The sequence below is a fragment of the Stylophora pistillata genome, chromosome 2 (assembly GCF_964205215.1).
Source record: "Stylophora pistillata chromosome 2, jaStyPist1.2, whole genome shotgun sequence".
Taxonomy (NCBI): domain Eukaryota; kingdom Metazoa; phylum Cnidaria; class Anthozoa; order Scleractinia; family Pocilloporidae; genus Stylophora; species Stylophora pistillata.
Genome location: NC_142520.1, coordinates 9242940 through 9263256, shown reverse-complemented (window position 1 = coordinate 9263256; position 20317 = coordinate 9242940). Strand labels below are relative to the sequence as shown.

Genomic DNA, 20317 nt, shown 5'->3' with positions numbered 1-20317 from the left:
TCTCCTTTAAACCTTTGGAAATAGGAAAGTGCCTTCGACGAAAACAGAGTTCCTCGGTTTTAAAGGTTAGCCCTTATTATTTTCCGCTAATTTCGCTAAATTTTAGACCAAGGACACTTGAGCCCGCGTTGTTGACCGCATACCCGCTGACGTAGCATTTCATAAGCAGTCAGGACGGCAACGCCACGGAAGATGTCGATTAAAAAGTGAGTTTCTACTTTTAGTTAGAATTTCGAAAATGGCTGCATGTGTTTACCGTCTCATAGGGCGCCAGAACTCAAACTTAACATAACGCATAAAAGTAGCGTGGAGTTCCAAATGTAAATTAAAATAATTTTCCGCCGCGGTTTCGCTTCGCAGACGACGCAAATTTTGGTGATTTTACGTTGTTGTTTTGCAAAGAACGTCTAAGAAATGTACAAAGTTTTAATACCCACGTGCTGGGCTATTGTTCTGCCAATTAGATCTATAGTTTTTCCATGTTCTCGTTGCCGTGGCCGTCGGGGTTTACTTAAAGTCCCTAATTGTCGCCTTCAGAGGCAATTTCCGTTCTCTCTGCAATTTGTTTGAGACGGTCTCGATCGTGTACCTCGACTGACAAAGTCATCATAGGGACTGAAGTAATAACTCTTTTCCCCTCATTTTTTAATTTAGGAAAGATATTGAGCTAAGAAATGACGAGAACTGACGAGAATTACAGTAACATTTGCCGCTCCACTCCGATCCGCAAAAAAAATATGCAAATTTTCGGAAGTGCATGCGCAGGTAATCCCTAAAGGCCCTCGCGCGACGCTTGTAATTCGAATTCTTGGATATTACATAATCGGCGGGATTTCGAGCGTCACTTCAAATTTAAAACGTCTTTCGTCCAAGTGTCACGTCTTCGTTGAAGCAAGTCTTTAACCAAAAGTTCCTCCGCAGTTTTGTAATATGTCTCACAGAAACAGATCGAGCAATGCAGGGATTGATTTTGACGAGCTTCCCGAGTCACCGCTAACGTCTAGGCACTTTCACCGTCGAACGGTAAGCTTTTACGCGTATTAATTAAACGTAGGTCAGTAAGACAGGTCTGCAATTCACTCGTTTTGCTCTTTGAATATTTAGACAACTCCAGGGACACTGCAGTCGTTCCTCGAGCGCAAGACCGTCCGCGGATTTCCATCGAGAGATCCCGATCTCAAAATCATATCCGTCGTGATTTGCAGCTTGACAGTAATAGTGATTCAGAATTAGACCTCGCCAATTTATCAGCGAGTCGCCTCCACTCGCTTGTCTTCAATTGTGCCCTGCGCAACGCCATCTTCCTCCTCATCGAGGAGCCCATCAACTGCAGCCACCACGCCACTGTCTCATGTAAACGCTAGAGCGAGTTGTTCCGACCACGAAGGGCAGTTTGACGCACTTAGCGAAAACTTGTTCTTACAGAAAGAATTGACAACTTACAAGGCCAACAGTCAGCACCCGCAATGGCAGAATAAAGGAAAAGTGAAAACCTTCCACGAGATATGGTGGTGAGTATTTTGGTTATTTTAACTTTGAGACGTCACGGTGTTGATAACAGCTTGTTGATAACACTTTGTTGCTGATTTCATGCACATAGCCGTCATAACAATAGACGGCCATTTCGCATTTAAAGGATGAAATTTATTGTTGAGTTATTGGAGTATGTAGTTTTAAAGGAGCTATGTCATGATATTTTAAGCCATTTTTCTGATGTACAAAAATTACTTTCAAATTTAGTTTTCTAAGTTAGAAAAACACCAAAGACGTAACAATAAACCAAAAAGGAACAAACATGGTTACGATTGGGCAAGATTGAGAATGGCAGACTTGAAAAACTTGGCCAAAATTTTTTAAGATGCGCTGTCTGTGATGTAGCTCCATTAAGCCTGGTTTTTGTACATCTATGTTGGGAAAGTCCCAGAAGCTCTGGGATTTCGCTGTTTCATGACCGTCCCATATTTTGCCAATTTATGTTTTCATATGTTGGGAATGATTGCAGAAATCTGGCAGCCATCAGGTAAATAGAAGTGCGCCCGATTTATCCCCTACCATCTCAGATGATCAGGGATATCTATGATTTTGTGTTTTCATAAAGCCCTGGTGAAATGGTGCATGATAGTCGAACTGTCAAAGGTAAGTTGGGAGAATGAGAAATGCTGTGGGAACATGAGCCATTGGCCAGTGTTTAGCAACTTTTTTGGTTCTCCCGAACTTTTACTGAACAATATATGTCTTGAGTGTTTCTATTAATTTGAGTTACAGGATACATTAACCCAAGTGCTTAAAAGCTTAACCTCATTTTGCTTTTCAGTTTTAATAATGGCACCAACCTTGAGGTTACCCAAGCAATCGAAAGAGGTGTCAGAGCAACATCAGCTTTCAAAGAGGCTGATCCTGTCATATGAGAGTGTAAGTATAGATTAATTTTCTATAATTGTGACTATAATATTTGGTGGCTAAATAGCTAGCACATTACACTGTGGATCAGACATTTGGGTTTGAGCATTGGCCTGGACCAGTGTGTTGTATTGTGTCTTCTTGGGCAAGACACTTTACTTCCATAGTGCCCCTCTAGCATTTAACTTAACCCAGCTATTCTGTAAAGTTTATCCACTGTTGATAATGATTGACTAAGAAAGTGAAAATTAAGGTGTTTGCATTAATTTGTATGTACTTTGGTCACTTTTGACGATTCCTTTGTTGAGTCCATTTATCCAATATCAAACAAGGAAAATGAGTACAACATTCAGACCTTTTCAGTAATATTATTTTTCAGAGGTATTTTTATTTTATTCTGGACAGTGATCAAGATTTGTGATATTTTGAATTGCTTTTGTCACAGGTACCGTTAAGACTTGCTTTAAAACCCTCAAAGCAAAAATCAGAGGAGTTGTTAACCCACGTGAGGAATGAGGAATTTCCTCAAGTGGCAAACAAGCAGGATGAAAGTGTAATAAATTCTAGGAGGAATCAAAGGGGTCACAATGAGAGTGAATAATGGTTTACTTATCCTAAACAGAAATGACTAAAAATTTTTATCACATGACCAATATTTTTTTTGTTTTGACCAGGTGTGTTGTCACTTGCATCAGTTTCAAAACTTTTAGTGTCAACAACACTATAAGGAAAATAATTAGTTACTCTGGTGATTGTTGTAAAAAAAAATTTGAATTTGATAGCTTGAAAGTTAATTTTCGAGCCAAAAATAAAGCCTCAGATGCTTACAGTCAAACTGGATATACTTTTGATTGCAAACTTTTGCCTCATCATTGGTATTTGATTGACAGTTTGAGACGAGCAAGTTTCAAGCTGTACAAGCAAGTTGCAACTTTCACTATCAAATTTCCTGAAGCAAGTTTCCAAGCTGCCATTTTCATTTTGCAGTATAAAACAAGGTAATACAAGCTCTGTTTCAAAGAAACAGTAGATTCAGTCAGCCGTCGCCAGCCTGTTTATCGAGAGACTGTGAGAAATAAGTGACGGGCTTTGTTAAATTGGCAAAACCAAGAATCATGCTTCAAAATTAAAAGTGTAAGCCATAACCTTGCAGGGCAGATTTGAATTTTTAAGGGAAATTCACAGTTTGGCAATTTGGAGCTAAGCCTGTCACTATTTCATCGCAGTCTGTTGATTGACAGCAAATATTAGGCAATATCATTCTGTTTATTTGAAACTGAGTATGTCTTACCTGACTTTATATGGCAAAATGAAAACCAGAGATTGAGAACTTACTCCAGCAAATTCAAATTGAAAGTTTCAACCTTCTCACATAGGTTGCAGCTTGCTCGACTCAGACTGTCATCAAATACCAATGTTGAGGGAGAAGTTTGCAAGGTTGCCATCAAAAGAACATCTGGTTAACATTTGACTAGAGAAATTTAAAGTCAAACTGGTTGCCTCCTAATGGGAACTCTAGAATATTGCATTGTGATGTGAAAATATTGATTGACAGCTTGCTGAATGCAACTTGCAACTTTCACTTCAAATTTGTTAGAATAGTTTGTGAATTATTTTCAAGTTCCATTTTCCCATATAAAACAAGGTAATTGCTGATCTGTTTCTAAGAAACAAAATAAAATTGCTCAATTTTTGCCTGTTTATCAAGGTAACAGACTGCAAGAATTTAGCATTCAAATTGCCATTGTCAGGAAATCACACTTCAAAAGTAGTCATGTGAAATATGACTTTTTTAGTTAAATTCCTATGAAGTGAGTCTGTTGCTAATTTCATGCCGCAAACTGTCAATCAATATTGGGACATTGCAACACCACGTTGATAAGTTCCTGTAAACAAAATTACCAGCAGTTTGACAGTAATTTGTAGGATTAGCTGTGTTGGTAATGTGATCAAAGATTAATTGGTATGTTGCGATGTTCGGTACTTTTAATGCTTTATAAAAAAAGAACCTACTGTATTGAAACTGATAGGGCAGGCTGTGCCTAAGTAGGATTTTTTCGGAAGTAACTTCTCTTTATGAATCATAACACACTAAGTACAGTTCATGTGAAAATGTTTTGTTGAGAATGTCCTGCTGGCACAAGTGTTGTAAAGACTTAAAATCAATGATGTTATATTTTAAACTGACCTTGTAGCTTTTCCCCATTATTGAGGTTATACTGTGTATCACATATATGGTATATATATATATATAAGTGTACAGGGGCTGATTAAATATATTTATTTATTAAATGTTCATTTTCTTTAACAGAAATGGTTTTATTTGTACAGAAAAGGAGAAGTGTTAAATAAATTTTCCATTTGCTATACATTTATGTGTTATAACTCCTACTACTCGATTGCAATTTCTTTTTTTGTTTTTTGTTTTTTGTTTTTTTTGCTTTTTTAGGAGTCTCTGTATTACTAGCCAAACTCTGTTGTCAATTACCTGTTTCTAATCATATAATTTCTACTACTCGATTGCAATTTCTTTTTTGGCTTTTTGTTTTTGTTTTTGTTTTTTTTTCTTTTTTAGGAGTCTGCATTACTAGCCAAACTGTGTTGTTATATACCTGTTTCAATCATATAATTTCTAATACTCGATTGCAATTTTTTTTTTTGCTTGTTTAGGGGTCTCGTTACTGGAACATTAGTTCTGTGAGATCTCTCCTGCCAAATTGTTTTTGGCGAAGTCTATAAATAAATAAATAAATAAAATAACATTCCCCCCAACGTCGCGAAGCCTCAGTTGAAGTGAAAAAAACTCAGTTTTGTTTTCTGCCACGTTCACGGATCGCCTTTGGTAACTAAAGTATCGTTGACTCCAAACCTAATTCCGTCGCCTTAAAGAGCTACATGCTCATTGTTTATCGAAACGATTTTCATTTTAGCACATTTTCTTTTCAAATAGAGCTCTAAACGGTTAAAGGGAAAACAATCTCGAAAGTTCTGAAACCTCGCGGGTAAACTCGATAGGAACTTTTCGCCGCCAGTGAAGTCAACCTGAACAATCTCTATCAACCATCCATTTCTTTTTCATAAATTATAAGCCAATTAGAGCGCATGTTATAATATGATCATGATATAACATTAAATGAACAGCTGAGATGTAAGGAATCATCACGATATACCCTTACCTGACCATCCATCATCAGCAGTCTGTGCACCATGTCCATTGCTCCCCCCTGACCATGAGTTGTATCCAGGATTCCCTGTTGTGTTTGTGCTGGCGTCACATCCTTCATGTCTTGACTCAGCTCCATTTACCCCTCCTCCGCCTCCAGCTATTATCAAAGGTGTGTTGCCTCCTCTCACCACAAACGTTCCTCCACCACCCGCAGAAGACCAGCGGATGTTTATCCCTCCTTCTTGACCAACGAGTATCTGAATAACTTCACCCTTGTTTAGGCGGAACGTTCCTATCATTCTTGCTCCTCTTCCTCGGTACTGAGTACTGTTAGTGTGTCTATCGTACCCTCCTGCAGCTGCTATTGCTTCTATTCTGTAGTCACCAGTGTACGGCACAGTCCAATGTTGAACACCGCTGGACAGCGTAACTTGCCCGTCATGATCCTGTCCTGTGTAGTGACCGCCCAGCGTTGTTGGACCAATTCTTCCACTGGCGTTGAGGTTTGTAAAAACGGCCTTGAAAGCTGAAAGGGAAGAGTTAAGTTATCTAAATCGTTATAACCATAATTGTTATATTTTTTTCCTTTCATTGGATGTAAATTTGCATCTACAAAGGGAAATGGAAAAGTTAAAATTTTGTAGATTGATCCTTAAAACTACTCACCATTAATACAATTATTAAATTATTTAATATTCATTTTCTTTTTTATTCGATCATTTATTCAATTCATTGTCTCTCAATGGACGTGTACCCACTCGATTGTCACGAAATATTTTTCCCCGAAATAATATCAAGCATCACATATGATTGTGGTTGAAATGTTGTGTGGGTCCCTTAAGTTCGTTGTGAAAACAGATCGCTTTTGAAATAGGCCGTCAACTAAAACTGTCCGATTTTTTCATCATTTCCAAAGGTTACGGAAGTCTTTATACTTTATTAAACTTCCTCTTCTTAAGTTTGAATTGTAGACGAATAACTGGTGATGTCCAGCCATTCTGCGTGACAAAAGTCGAGAATTGAGCAAACGTAAAATTTACTTTATTGACTGACGTACTAACTACGGAGCGATACCAATAACTAATACAATAACTATCCTCTTCACTTAGCAATGGAGCGACATTAATACCTATACAACAACTATCCTCTTAACTTAGCTACGGAGCGATATTAATACCTATACAATAACTATCCTCTAAACTTAGCTACGGAGCGATACTAATACCTATACATTAACTATGCTCTTAACTTAGCTACGGAGCGACATTAATACCTGTACAATAACTATCCTCTAGACTTAGCTACGGAGTGACATTAATACCTATAGAATAACTATCCTCTAAACTTAGCTACGGAGCGACATTAATACCTATACAATAACTATCCTCTTAACTTAGAGCCCTCTATAAATACTATAACCTCAATCTCAGTGCACTACTGCACAACTCACGGTTCTCTTTAAAGTTCCTCGCCGCTTATCAACATCCACAACACTTTTCCAAGGCAGCCTTCCACACGGCTGACGATTCCAGTAAAATAATTCCAGCAACTCTATCTGGCTCACGCTCCTCTGGGCTCCTCGTAGCAACACTGACTCACTGAAAAAGGCCTCTAATAACTTATAGCGACTCCTTATATATTTTTTTGAATGTGTGGTACGAAGTTTGTAAATTATGTAATTGTTCACTGAAAAGCCCCGGATGGGGATGTGTTGAATAAAATGTATGTATGTATGTATGTCCTACGATATTCTAAGGCCGATTTTGTGCTGGATCATGGACTTTTTAACGAACCGTAAGCAAAGGATAAAACTGAGCCGCGATTGCTTCTCGGAGTGGGAAGCTGTTCCTGCAGGAGTGCCACAGGGGACGAAATTGGGCCCCTGGCTGTTCTTTATCATGATAAATAATCTTTCTGTAGCTGAGACAATTATTTGGAAATACGTTAATCACACCACTCTTGTTGAATCAGTATTGAAGAATGAGTCTAGCTACATGCAATTACATGTAAATGAACTTGTAAGACAGTCAGAAGTTGATGGTTTCCAAGTCAATGAATCTCCAGATCAGGTAGTTTGTTTGATCATATTACTATCAATGACAAGCAGATCGAAGTTGTTTCATCCGCAAAGTTGTTAGGAGTGATAGTCTCGGACAACCTCAAGTGGAACGCACATGTATTATCTATATGCAAAAAGGCTGCGAAGCGTCTGTACTTCCTAAAACAGCTAAAGCGCGCTAAAGTTCCATCTGAGGATATGCTACTTTTCTATACAACCTGTATACGCCCTGTATTAGAATATGCGTGCCCAGTTTTTCATCATTCTTTGCCGCAATATCTGTCCAATGAAATGGAAAGGTTCCAAAAACGCGCGTTGCGGATGATTCAACCTGACTTATCCTACGCTGAGGCTCTAGTAGCTCTTGACATTGCGTCACTGTACGAGAGGAGGGAGATCTTGTGTGATGCTCTGTTTGATCAGATTGTAAGGGACGAGAACCACAAGCTCCATGATCTGCTGCCTCCACGCAACGAGTCCACCTATCGCACCCGCAGCCAGAGATACTTCAAGCTACCGATTTGTAAGACAACTAGGTTCAAAAACACATTTATCATGGCGAACAGTTTTAATTATTAGTAGCTATCTTAATTATTTGTATTTTGGTTTTTGATACTTCTCTTATTGTATTTTGTTGTAGATTACACTTTGCGGCTCTTATTGTTGTTATCTTAGAGTAAGAGATAATTCATTCCCTTTGTAAAGTAAGTCGTATTTCAGCCGGCCCGGAAGCTGCAATGATTTTACTTCCTAATAAAGCTGTCTATCATGTATGTATGTATGTAGGTATGTATGTATGTATGTATGTATGTATGTATGTATGTATGTAGTGAGATTAAACTTGGTGTTCGTGAAACAGTGCTCGATACAAATAGTAGAGTGGGTATAATGTATGGTAGGCAGAAAAAAACAACTACATATACATCCCTACAGACCTGTTTCGTAGTTTCCCACTCATCACATACACACCTGGAGCCAGATAAACCTGAACCAATAGTCAACATACCTATCTACAGCATATTCAGACGGGACAGGAACTGGTAAGGAGTGGTTTTGAGGAAAAAAGGCGGAATTGCTGTTTATGTGAGAAGTAACCTAGATGTTGCTGATGTTTATAGATTACAACTACATAGTTTGAAAATTATCTAGCGCATGCTCGCTAGTTTACTCTAGTTTGAGCACTCTGGCATGGCTTAGACGATACCACAATGGTTGGGTCGTTTGGGGTGACCGTTTCGGTTCTCCTCCATCCTAGCATCAGCACTGCACTGATGAGGCCCAGAGGGCCAAAAGAGTACTGTCTGCAGTTAGTTTGATATTTAGATATGATCTTTTATAAACACGCAGCAAGTTCTATTTTTCACATATATATAATGGCGCCCCATTAAAAATCATAGTGAAAGCTGACGTGTGCAGGGTCGAACAGGTTAATGAATTGTGAGTTTCTTGTTCTGAAACGAAAAAACAAAGAAAAAAGTTTTCCCTGCAGGATCTTTATCGTGATTTTTCAGTTTGCGCTCGTGCATCGCCTTCTTTTAGTGTGATACCAAATTGTTTATGTGGTTAGTCTTGTTTGATCAGGCTAGACCGGAAGATATTTGGCTTACGGTCACGAATTGTAGCACGGACCGCGCAGCATTCGGCCCGTGCGTCATGAACTCGAGCCAAAAACACAATATTTTTACCGTCAGCTGCCAAATAAGCAAACCTATGTTGGCCGTCAAATCTCTCAGATATCCTTAATTAAGAACTATGCGACTGCCTTAAGTAAGGTCAAGTTATATTTTTTATAAAAAAAATTTTTGATATATCAAAAAAATACATTTATGGAAGACCCTTAACTTCTATTCGCAAGTAAAACTGGTTAACGACAGAACTGGCTTCCGGTTTCGAAACACTTCCAGTGTCGTAAAACGTTAGTCATAAATAAACAGTTCTTTACAAACGCGTCATTATGAAAATTTACTGCCAAATTCGTGCGTTTAGTTCGTTTGATAAACAACATTCCAAAAACTTAATCATCAACCGTCAAATGACTTAAAATTTAGCCGTCAACCGTCAACATCATCTTCTTCCCCCTATTGAGACCCTCCCAGACGACCCTCGATCACGAGCTCGAGCTTGCCGACCAAATTACGACACGTTGTATTTTTACTGAAATTACATGGCTTTCTGAAAATCTCGAGAAACTGAGGTGGATAAAGACGCATTAATTCTAAAAGCACGAAAGCTTATCGGATACCAGTTGTCATCACTCAGAGACATCCAAACACCCCGGCTAAGCATTTACAGCGAGACCGCTGCCTTATATTAAACACCAGACAATCGACCTCATCGACAAGTCAGCAAAGCCCGAAATGCGAGTTTGCTATTTCAAAATTTTTATTTATGAACATTTGTAGCCCGACTAAAACAAAAAACCGGTTTAGAGCGGCTGTACACTCGAAGATCATTTAAGGAAGAACGACTATTGATGTTCGCGTCGCCTCCAAAACACATCTTGAGCCAGATAAACCTGAATCTATTGTCAGAATACCTATCTAAAACATATTAAGACGGGACAGGAACTGGTCAAGAGTGGTTTTGAGGGAAAAAGGCAGAATTGCTGTTTATGTGAGAAGCAACCTAGATGTTGTTCATTGTTTATAGATTAAAACTACATAGTTTAATTTTTAGACATTATCTTTTATAAATACGCAGCAAGTTCTATTTTTCACATATGTATATTTCAGCGCACCGCACCTGTTTCTATTTATCCCGGGATATTCATATTTTATCCGAGATTTATTAAAGATTTATGTGCCTCCGATGCATATTTCGAGTTATGGTGCACGCGGGGAAAGTTTGGAGAACACAAGAGAGGAGTTGCTCAAAGCGCAGCCGGGAGCGCGAGGAGTTATCAATGCAACACTAAAAATAATACCGGCCGTTCAGAAAACTAAGAGGAAATTTCCTAAATTTACGAGTCCCCTGTGATAGATTTACCTCCTTGAATTGTTGGTTAATTGTTGGATGATCAGAAATTGCGTCGCTTTGTGTTGAAAATCTTAAAAAATTGTACGATTTCAAAGGAAAATCATCTATTGAACAACACTTTTGGGACATACATGCAGCAGCTCTTCAGAATAACATTCACCCCAACGTCGCGAAGCCTCAGTCCAAGTGAAAAGCTCAGTTTTGTTCTCAGCCACATTCACGCATCGCGTTTGGCATATAAAGTATCGTCGACTCCAAAACTATTACCGTCGCTTTGAAGAGTTACATGCTCATTGTTTTTAGAAACGATTATCATTTTAGCACATTTTCTTTTCAAATAGAGCTCCAAAATGTTAAACAGAAAACAATCTTGAAAATTTTGAAACTTCGTGGGTAAACTCGATGCAAAATTTTCGCCAACAATGACGTCAGTCTGAGCCATCTCTATCAACCATCCATTTCTTTTTCATAAATTATAAGCTAATTAGAGCGTTGTTAGACCAATTCTTCCACTGGTGTTGAGGTTTGTAAAAACGGCTTTGAAAGCTGAAAGGAAAGAGGTTAGTTATCTACATCGTTATAAACATAATTATTATAGTTTTTTTCCTTTCATTGGAGGTAAATTTGCATCTACAAAAAGGACATGGAAAAGTTAAAGTCTTGTAGATTGATCCTTAAAATTGCTCACCATTAATGCAATTACTAAGTTATTTAATATTCATTTTTTCATTCCATAATTTATTCAATTCATTGTCTCTCAATGGACATGTACCCACTCGTCACGCAATATTTTTCCCCGAAAGAATATCAAGCATCACATTTGATTGTGATTGAAATGTTGTGTGGGTCCGTTAAGTTCGTTGTGAAAACAGATCGCTTTTGAAATAGGCCGTCAACTAAAACTCGTTTTTTTCCTCATTTCCAAAGGTTACGGAAGTCTTTATACTTCTTTAAACTTTCCCTTCTTAAGTTTGAATTATAGACGAATAACTGATGATGTCCAGCCATTCTGCGTGACAAAAGTCGAGAATTGAGCAACCCGTACAATTTTGATTCAGCGTCCGGGGCGCCAAGGTACTTTCGACACATCAAGGGAGGGCACTTTTTTTGGAACCAGGGGATTTAATTCTTGGTTTTCACGTGACGTCATCAAATTTAGAAATAAGGAATTATCAATCTATATGAGATTTAATAGAACAGTTGAATTCTTATCTTTTTACAAATTTTCAGTTTGATCGGGTTTTTCTTGACACGATATTAACATACTAGCAGGTAGATTGAAGAAAAGATAAACAGACAGATAGAGAGATAGATAGATAGATAGATAGATAGATAGATAGATAGTCTGGTGAGTGGGTAAGCACGAAACTCTGATTAACAGAAACAATGTGTCGTCTTGTTTGATCGCTACCTACTGTATTGAGCTCTGCACATGTGTATTGAGCACTATTCAACGGTATCGGCTACTTCCTAACATGAATAGATAGAGAGATGGATATGTTTAATGAACTCTTTTACAGGAAGAGATCGAGACTAATATTCAACCATCTTGACCGAACAAGCTTGGTTAATAAAGGATTTACTATATTGAAAAATATTTCGCTTTATTAATTAGTTCTTATTAACCCAGCGGGAGGTCTGTATGGGAGAATCTTGACCGAGGTTGCCAGTATAGACCGAACGCAGTGATGTTTATTATATAGCTGTGTCTTATATGCCAATTTCTTTATATACTTTTTACCTTTTTTTTTTCTAGGCCGGTCTAGATGGAAAATCTAGACCGCTTTCAATATTGATTTCAGCCAATCAAATTCGTGAATTCGGTAGTTCGCAGTCCTCGTGAGACACAGCCATATAATAAGAGTTTAGAATGATTTTTTTCCTTCGAGAGCTGGGAAAGAAAGCCAACTGTGTTTGTTGGACAACAAACTCACGAGATTCGATTCTATTTTCTTTGTTTTGAATATCTTCTGCCGCTTTTTGCCTTTCCGTCGCCGAAATTGTCCAAGAGTTACGAATGTAGTTCTTATTCTATTTTTATTAATGTGCGGGATCAATGCGGACAATCCTGAGCGGGAAAGAGGGCCCATAGTGCCTACTTGGGTAGCCAATCAGAACACAGGATTTGCTTCCTCTTCCCCACGGGCACTGCGTGCGATGTAATAAACAACCCTTAATAAATCATATTTCAACAGCATGCACGAAAATCTCATTACATTCAAAAAGTTATCGTAAATATTCCCTCTAGGGTTACCTCTTATGGGGAAAAACTTAATTAGTACAGAAAGCGGCGAATCTATCTGTCCTAACTCTGGGTCTCAATGCCCTCCTCTGAACGGCTTCAATAAGATCCGATAGATATTCAAGCAGAGCTGCCTACCCGGGTGATGCGTATTCAACAAGAGATCTGATTAATGAACAATGTATCTACACTAGGTCAGTATGGTGGAGCTCTGACTTCTTAAGTAATCTTGAGGCATGCGCCCTCTTATTAGCCTTTCAAACAATATACTCAACATGCTGATTCCACTGTAGGTCATTAGATATATATGTCCCTTGGAGCTTGAGACTCTTTCCGTATGTCATGACCTAGTATCTTAAGGGTATCTGGAACCATAGGTTGACAATAATTCCTTTGCACTTCTTGGGATTTAAGCGCATACCACGGCTAGTAGCAGAATCATAATGTTCTGAACAACAAACAAGAGATACCTTGGGCTAAATCTAGATATTCACTCAATCACAGTTGTGTCATCCACATACTTAGTGCGCAGATGCCAATTGTTAGCCAGCTTGTTAACCAAGGTAGGAAAAAGGATAGGGGCTAGCTTTATCCCTTGGGGGATACCCAGCCATGAAGATAGACGGAGGCAGATAAGGCCCCTTCGATTCTAAAAATCTGAGATCTGCTGGTAAGGAAAGCATAGATCCATTTGACTAATTAAGACATTGCTCACACCCAGATGTTTAAGCTCAAGTTGCAACTTACTATGATCAACAGGATAAAATCCTTTACTAAAGTCTGCAAATAGATATTCCAATACAATTTCCAGAACAATCAAGGAACATCAGTATTAAATGCACAAAATAGACTAATGCATGGGTTGTTGATTTTCCACCAATACAAAATTGTTTACAGTCAAGCCTATTCCTAACCTGCTTAGGTAATGAGTCTCTTGTGAAACCTTCCATGACTTTAGATAGACGACTACAGGTTTTGTACAGCGGAAACATTTTTTCGAATATCGCCCGCACAAAACATCGCACAGTCCTGAATCTTGGGGAGAGTGTTCGAATATTCATTTTGTTTTATCCCTTTGATGCTTGCCTTTATTTGTTTTGAAAATTGTTTTGATGATGGTGGGACAGTGAAACCTGGGGATGGGTACACAGCGCTTATATCCATCTTGAGAAACAGTAAAATGCGCGAGACAAACCTACCTATTTCAAAAGGATTAAACAGACTGAAAAATGACGGATTATTTCCATGGACAGGTCCTGGTTAGAACGATCAGCTAAGTTGCAATCGTCAAGCGATGAATGAACTGTAAATAACAGTTGAAAGACGGACACATAGACCATTGATTTTGTTTTGAGGCTTTACTTGAGCAATTAGTGGAAGTCGAACCACGGTTGATCTCAATGTACATGTACTCCGCTGTGCTACTACAGATTCAGAATAGGGGCGCTTATCTGTGTGGGGGTGCTTATTGGAACGCGAATGCCTATTCAATAGGAGCGCTTACTAGAATAGGGGCCCTCATTGAAAAAGTCTAATGTGACGGGTCGCTTGTTAGAGAGGGGGCGCTTATTTCAAGGAGGGCACTACATCGAATCCTCACGGTAGTTATGCATGTGGTGTAGCTGTTTGAAAATTGACTGCGTGCTTATTTTTTGTTTTTCTGTTTGATTGATATATTGTTTTATGCTATGAAAGGAACTTCCGGCTTACAGTTTAATTGTCGACGTCCTCACAATGTAAGGATTATTATGACGTAACTTATCCTTATCTTGTACCGTGTACAATAAGTTTAACTTGGTATGGGCATTTTACAAAATTGATTGTATTTTCCGCTCTCGGTACAAAACATAAGAATTTTTGGCAAAAATAACTTGCATAGGTACCGTGCCTCCTGCAGTCGCCTCCACAACCCTAATTTGGTCTCGTCACGCAACGCCCTCTCTCCCAAGTTGCGTGACGAGATTAAACAACGATTGCTCATAGGCTACGGCGATCCCTACTGCTGATCCTCTCCATCAGAGACAGTCTTCATTATTCAGTTACAGCTAATTGCCCCAAAAAGTATTTTTAATGTAATTTTGCAACGGAAAGCAAGCCAAAAACTCTATTTCATCTCTAACAATCACTGAACAAAGATATTTTTTGATCTCTCTTCTTCAAACAAGTGAAAATAGATTGAATGAAGAGACAACTATCATGTTTCAAGGCGTAACAACGTAGGCTCCTTATTTGGTTGTTACCTATCTGGCCTTCTCCCTGAGCGTGTGAAATACATGGTAAAATGCGGGTTGTTTGACAGGATTTGACACGTGATAAGGTGAAGTCTAAGGTAGCAAAAAGCGAAATTTATTTGTAAAAAATCGTCTAAGCACGTGAGAATTGCGTAGAAAATTGTCCAACAGAAGCATAACGTTCCTTGCGAATTTTTTTTCTTTATTGAGGCAGGATTTTCATGAAATTTACGTTGTTAATGGCATTTCATCTGAGAAAGTCTAGTCCATAGTGGAGAGTAAAAAGTAAACTCTAGATTGTAGCGAGAAAGTATCGTTTATTTTAAACATAAATAATGAATCAATGAAGAACTTTTAGAAGCAAAGAAACGGATACTTTAACATGGCTTGCGGTTTTTCCTACAACCTTTTTGTAAACAGCTGTACACCTTTTCTTTCCCCGTGGAATAGGTTATGCACGATGCAACAGCGTATGTTACTCATCAAAGGAACAATCCCTTTTTTTTTGTTTTTGTTTGCCAGCAGCTATTACCTTTCCATTACTAAGAAAAACATTTTTGGGACATTGGGTTTACGAAACTTGTGATAATTGGGGATTAAAAAATTGAAAATGTGCAGTTCAAAATTTTTGCAAGTATAACAAAAAGTGATGGGGTGCATAGTTAATCACAAAATAGATTCTAAAAAGGTGAGAATTTTAAGAGGCCAGCGGAACCTACCCAACAGGAATTCTTTAAATTCTTTCTCCCCTCCTACTCCCCCCTCCCCCCACTTTTCCAGGTGACGGAAGGCAATGTGCAGTAGAAGAAAACAATTTGTAACACATGAAAAAGTGACATAATTAGCATTGATATCTCGATTGGAGTGCACTTTTATTATTTTAGCAATAGTGATTTTCTAAAAGCGATGATAAACTAGTAGTTAGCTAAATGTTTAATTGCTTCCTTCGTCCTACTCGTCAGGGATAGCTTATAGACGCGTCACAATCACAGGCGGTCCGAATTTTTTCCACCCCATTCAAAAGTAACAGGGGCAGTAGTCAGCCAAACACGCACAAAAAGTTAGGTAAGGAATGAAACAGCAAAACACCTTTGCAACGTTTTTGAGTTTACACAGCAGGTAAATATAACTTGGTGGTGTTTTCAACCTTTGCAAAATGAGCAACCACAAGGCAAAAACAAGATAATCAAATATGATTTATGCCTATGCTTTGCAGAGTTTTACCTGAGCCGCAAGAAGTTGTCCTAAGTGTAAGGAAACACCGCAGACTGCCATTTGTTTCTTAGAATGATTAGGTAAATTAAAATGTCTAGCGACTGGTTTCGATGTGTCCTTGTCATTCCTTTCCACGTCTCGAAGGTGTTCTCGGAATCGGTCACCTAGTCTTCTGCCTGTTTCGCCGATGTATATCTTTTTGCAATAAGTGCAAGTTATTCAATAGATTGCATTGCAGCATGGTAGCACTGAAAGCCGTAAAAATCTTAAACAAAAGCACATCTTTGAAACCGGCAGTCTAAATCCCACAGGGATCAACGAACGCTTTTCATTCCACTAATTTATTCTTGTTTTTCTCGTTGCCATGTTCCCACCAATAACGTAGCTACATTTCCTGCCTTTAAAAGCACACACAACCCACAATTCCTCTATTCGCTCCGACGAAGGGCTAACGCTCGAAACGTCAGCTTTTGTAATCGTTACGGTGGCCAATTTACCATTTCAACTTTGTTGATGTATCCAAGTTATTTCGTTACTCTCACTGACGCAGCCCCAAACAATTTCTTTCGAAACTTTCAGCTTTTATCAAAATCCAGCTTTGAAAGAGTTAAAGAATAAACTGCAACTCGGAAAAGGTTTATTTCACCGAAAACCGTCAGTTTGATATTACATTTATCGTACACTGTAAGACTTGAGATCACCGCAACACCGCAATGCGAGTTGTTTTTCTCTGTAATACCGCATGAAAAAGGTCACCACCGCAACAATATGATTGGTTTGTGACACATGAAAAATGCGGCAATCTGATTGGTGCGAGCGACATACTACTCATTACGCTTACATTACACTGAATTATTGATTTATTTCTTTGAAATAATTCAATTATAGATAGGACTTTCTCCAATGAAAGAGCGGATCATTTTTCACACTTGCTGAAATTAAACCTTACGGGGAGTGCAAAGCGGAACGCAATGAGCGCGTTGTCGTGCTACTGTTTCTGTTTTCTTCAATAGATGATGAGATTTCAATGTGGTCTAACTGCTTTTCTTCTTTTCCTTTATCTAATAAAATTGGATTAATACTCGCCAGCCATTCTAACTCTCCATCGGTAGAAAGATAATTTCAATTTTTCACCATTTTTTTTGGTAACCTCAATCCAATTCGTTGCTTGCGCAATGCAAGAAAAGCTGTCTTGCGCGTTATTTGTACTCTAAGAAGCACATTTAGATGATAATGACTCGTAAGTCATCAAAACACATGTGGAAGCATACGAGACCATGGTAAAATGGATGCAAAAGAGAAGCATAATTGTAGTAGCTAACATGATTATAAGAGCGCACGTGCAAAGTAACTCTTACTTTTTTCACAGTGGTTTCCCGTGTAACCAGGTGGACACACACACTTGTATCCCTTGTCCGTAAATCCAACCAAGCAGGTTGCATTATTGTAGCACATGTTGAAACAACACTTGTTCTAATGGGGGAAAATAGTTAGCTTTATTTTGTCATAAAATAACAGAGATGCTGTTCATGCGAGCGATTCATATTTCTTATCCATAAGGGGCATGCTTGGAGTTTTTCATTTTTTTTTGTAACAAATAAAAAAGCCTCGACTTTGCTCTGTTCTGTTGTAAAGGACGACGCAAGCGGCTAGAGAACAAAAAAAGTGAAGGGGGAGAAACTTCTTCATACTCTGATAAGACATGTTGTCTCAAACAATCAGAACGCGCGTTATACAGGAACTTTATTTTTAAAATTAATTCATCTCATTTTAATTTTTAGCCGATTCAGGTGTTCTCAGGCTTCACTTAAAAAGGTTTGAGATAAAATTGCCTCATCTGAGTTGCCGAAGACTCACAGAAAAGCGAGGAAACTCTATTAACAGATACACAAGGCTTACAAACAGCAGCAAACTCCTAAACAAAAATTAAAATAAGAGAAAAACAAAACACTTACCTCCGTGCCCCTATACATGAAACCTGCCATCGGTTTCAGATCATTTGGGTGTTGCAAGTGGTCCGAGTCACTCAATTGACACAAAACTTTATCTTTTTCTCCTGAGGGTCCCATGTTGATCGATTTACATCTGTCTTCCATAGTACACCAATTTCTGCAGTGACTATACATATGCATTCCGACTGGTAATGAAATGTTTTTAAAGACGGGGCCCACTAATCCATATCCGTCTTTCTGTTGCAAGAACTTTAGACGCCGACAGCTATCTATAAATCAGACGTTAGAGGAAAGTTTGTTTTAGGCCTCCAAAACGTCTCGCGTAGGTTGACGAAAAAAAAAAAAAATTCAAACAAAAACAGGAATAGAATAGAATACGACTGAGTAATGTTAATAAAACCATTATTTAGAGAGAACGGTGTGGTCTTACAGCTTTAACAATTTTCATGGCTATCAATTGATGGGCTAAAAATTAACTTCTATTAACTCGGATTTTGAAATCCATCTGCTCCAAAAATTGGATAGTTTACCGTATCGTATTCCTATGGTTAGCCTTCAGTCGAAATATAATGAACCACCTAGGGGCCAGACTATTTATTTTGTAACCCTTCTGCAATATTGTTTTTCCTTTAACACGAGCAGAATAGGATTGTGACAATTCCGCCATATGCCGGCGCAAGAGGTTATACATCTTTTTTTTTTTGAGGGAAAAAAACCTTTAAAGAAACGGTTATAATTTTTGATTTCGTCTCTGTTTTCGTATGCATTTTCATGCGTTTTTTTGTGGATTAAAAGTTTCAAAACGTAAAACGTTTTCGAGCAAAATCGAATTTGAGTTAATGTGAGGCAGGAAAAAGAAGATAAAAAAAAAAGATTTGCACATGGTATCACCGCAAATCGTAAAAGTAGAATGTTTCGAAAACGAATCTGAGTGGCGGGACGCAGAAAAAATAGTGGAGAAGAAAAAGCTTTCGACAAGCTAGGCTGAGGGAGCTTTTTAAAAATATTTTAGTACCCCGAAATGGTATCTTAATTTCTGTGAATATATCACCATGTACTTTTTTAGTGAATAATGTATGATATTATGCTCCAAACTGTGCTTACTTTGATGATCTCTGAAGCTTTATCCCAAATTGAAAAGCAAAACAATAAATGAAAAGAAGATACATGGAATTGTAGAAAATCATTTATTTTTGCGCTACTTATGACCTCATACCCTTTTCATTGTAATCTTCCTCAACTAGATTTGAACAAAGGAAAAATGTGTAAGAAATTCTTTCCCCATTTGAATCTTTCTTTACATGTTTTTTTTTTGCAAACCAAATTTAAACAGCCACAGAAAACAACCTGTATTTGCTGAATAAAACTATTTGTGACAAACGTAACCCTAGTCATTTTGCTGACTTAAGCTAAAGTGCTGGTGATACGCTTAAAAAAAAAAAAAAAAAAGAAAACGAGATTAATGCCCATTTTCTTGATATTAACGATTTTTCCAACTTTAAACATACCCAAGTCGAAAGAGGTTAGCCCTTGGAGAGAAAGATAAGTTCATGATATTTGGTGCTGAGTTTTACTTTAACTGGCGGCAATTTCGCATGCGGTCTGATTGACCACTTTGCTGCTGTTGCCTAAGAGTACAGACAACGCTGCTCTCGTCAACGTGTCATGCAAAGTTTCGTCCACCGAACGAATCCACGACATTTTGGGCACTGTGATGACGAATATCGTTGTCACGGTAAGAAGAGAGACCACGTTAAACTTCTGTCGATTTGCAGTAAATGGTTTGAACCCGGGGGTAACATGTGAAGGTGTAGTCTGATCGTCCGGGTGAGTGTAGTCCTGAGAAGGACTGTTGTCGGTGGCAGTGACTGACGTTTCGACAACCTGTGCGGAAGTCATCATCAGAGTCAAGTGAGTGATTGTTGTCAGTAGAATGTTCTTATTCCAGTTCGTGTGAAATGATCGGTTGGTTTTGCCGTGATGTTATTGGCTGTAAGACTCAAGTGACGTAAGTCGTTCGTGATTGGTCTGTTTCGGTCTGTCGGTAAAGCTAGGTTGTTCTTTTTCGGTCGTTTG

The 20317-nt window shown here is 38.3% G+C and overlaps 1 protein-coding gene and 1 long non-coding RNA gene across 5 annotated transcripts; one reads left to right on the top strand and one right to left on the bottom strand.

Annotated features, from left to right (window-relative positions):
- On the top strand, nt 1-4769 carry LOC148737023 (uncharacterized). 4 transcript variants are annotated; one of them, XR_015997185.1, is made up of 5 exons: nt 17-206; nt 1105-1511; nt 2003-2136; nt 2315-2412; nt 2846-4769. It is a non-coding gene; the product is annotated as an uncharacterized LOC148737023 (long non-coding RNA). The 4 variants fall into 4 exon arrangements; XR_015997184.1 differs by having other exon boundaries at nt 1105-2136; XR_015997186.1 differs by lacking the exon at nt 2003-2136 and having other exon boundaries at nt 19-206.
- A 663-nt stretch (nt 4770-5432) lies between these two features.
- LOC111338940 (uncharacterized) lies at nt 5433-19047 on the bottom strand. The gene is made up of 3 exons (XM_088750712.1): nt 18245-19047; nt 17648-17762; nt 5433-6092 (listed from the first exon to the last, which is right to left on the bottom strand). Exons 1-3 carry the CDS (start codon nt 18419-18421, stop codon nt 5560-5562), a joined length of 825 nt encoding a protein of 274 aa, XP_088606838.1. The 5' UTR covers nt 18422-19047; the 3' UTR covers nt 5433-5559.
- Nucleotides 19048-20317: the final 1270 nt, after the last annotated feature.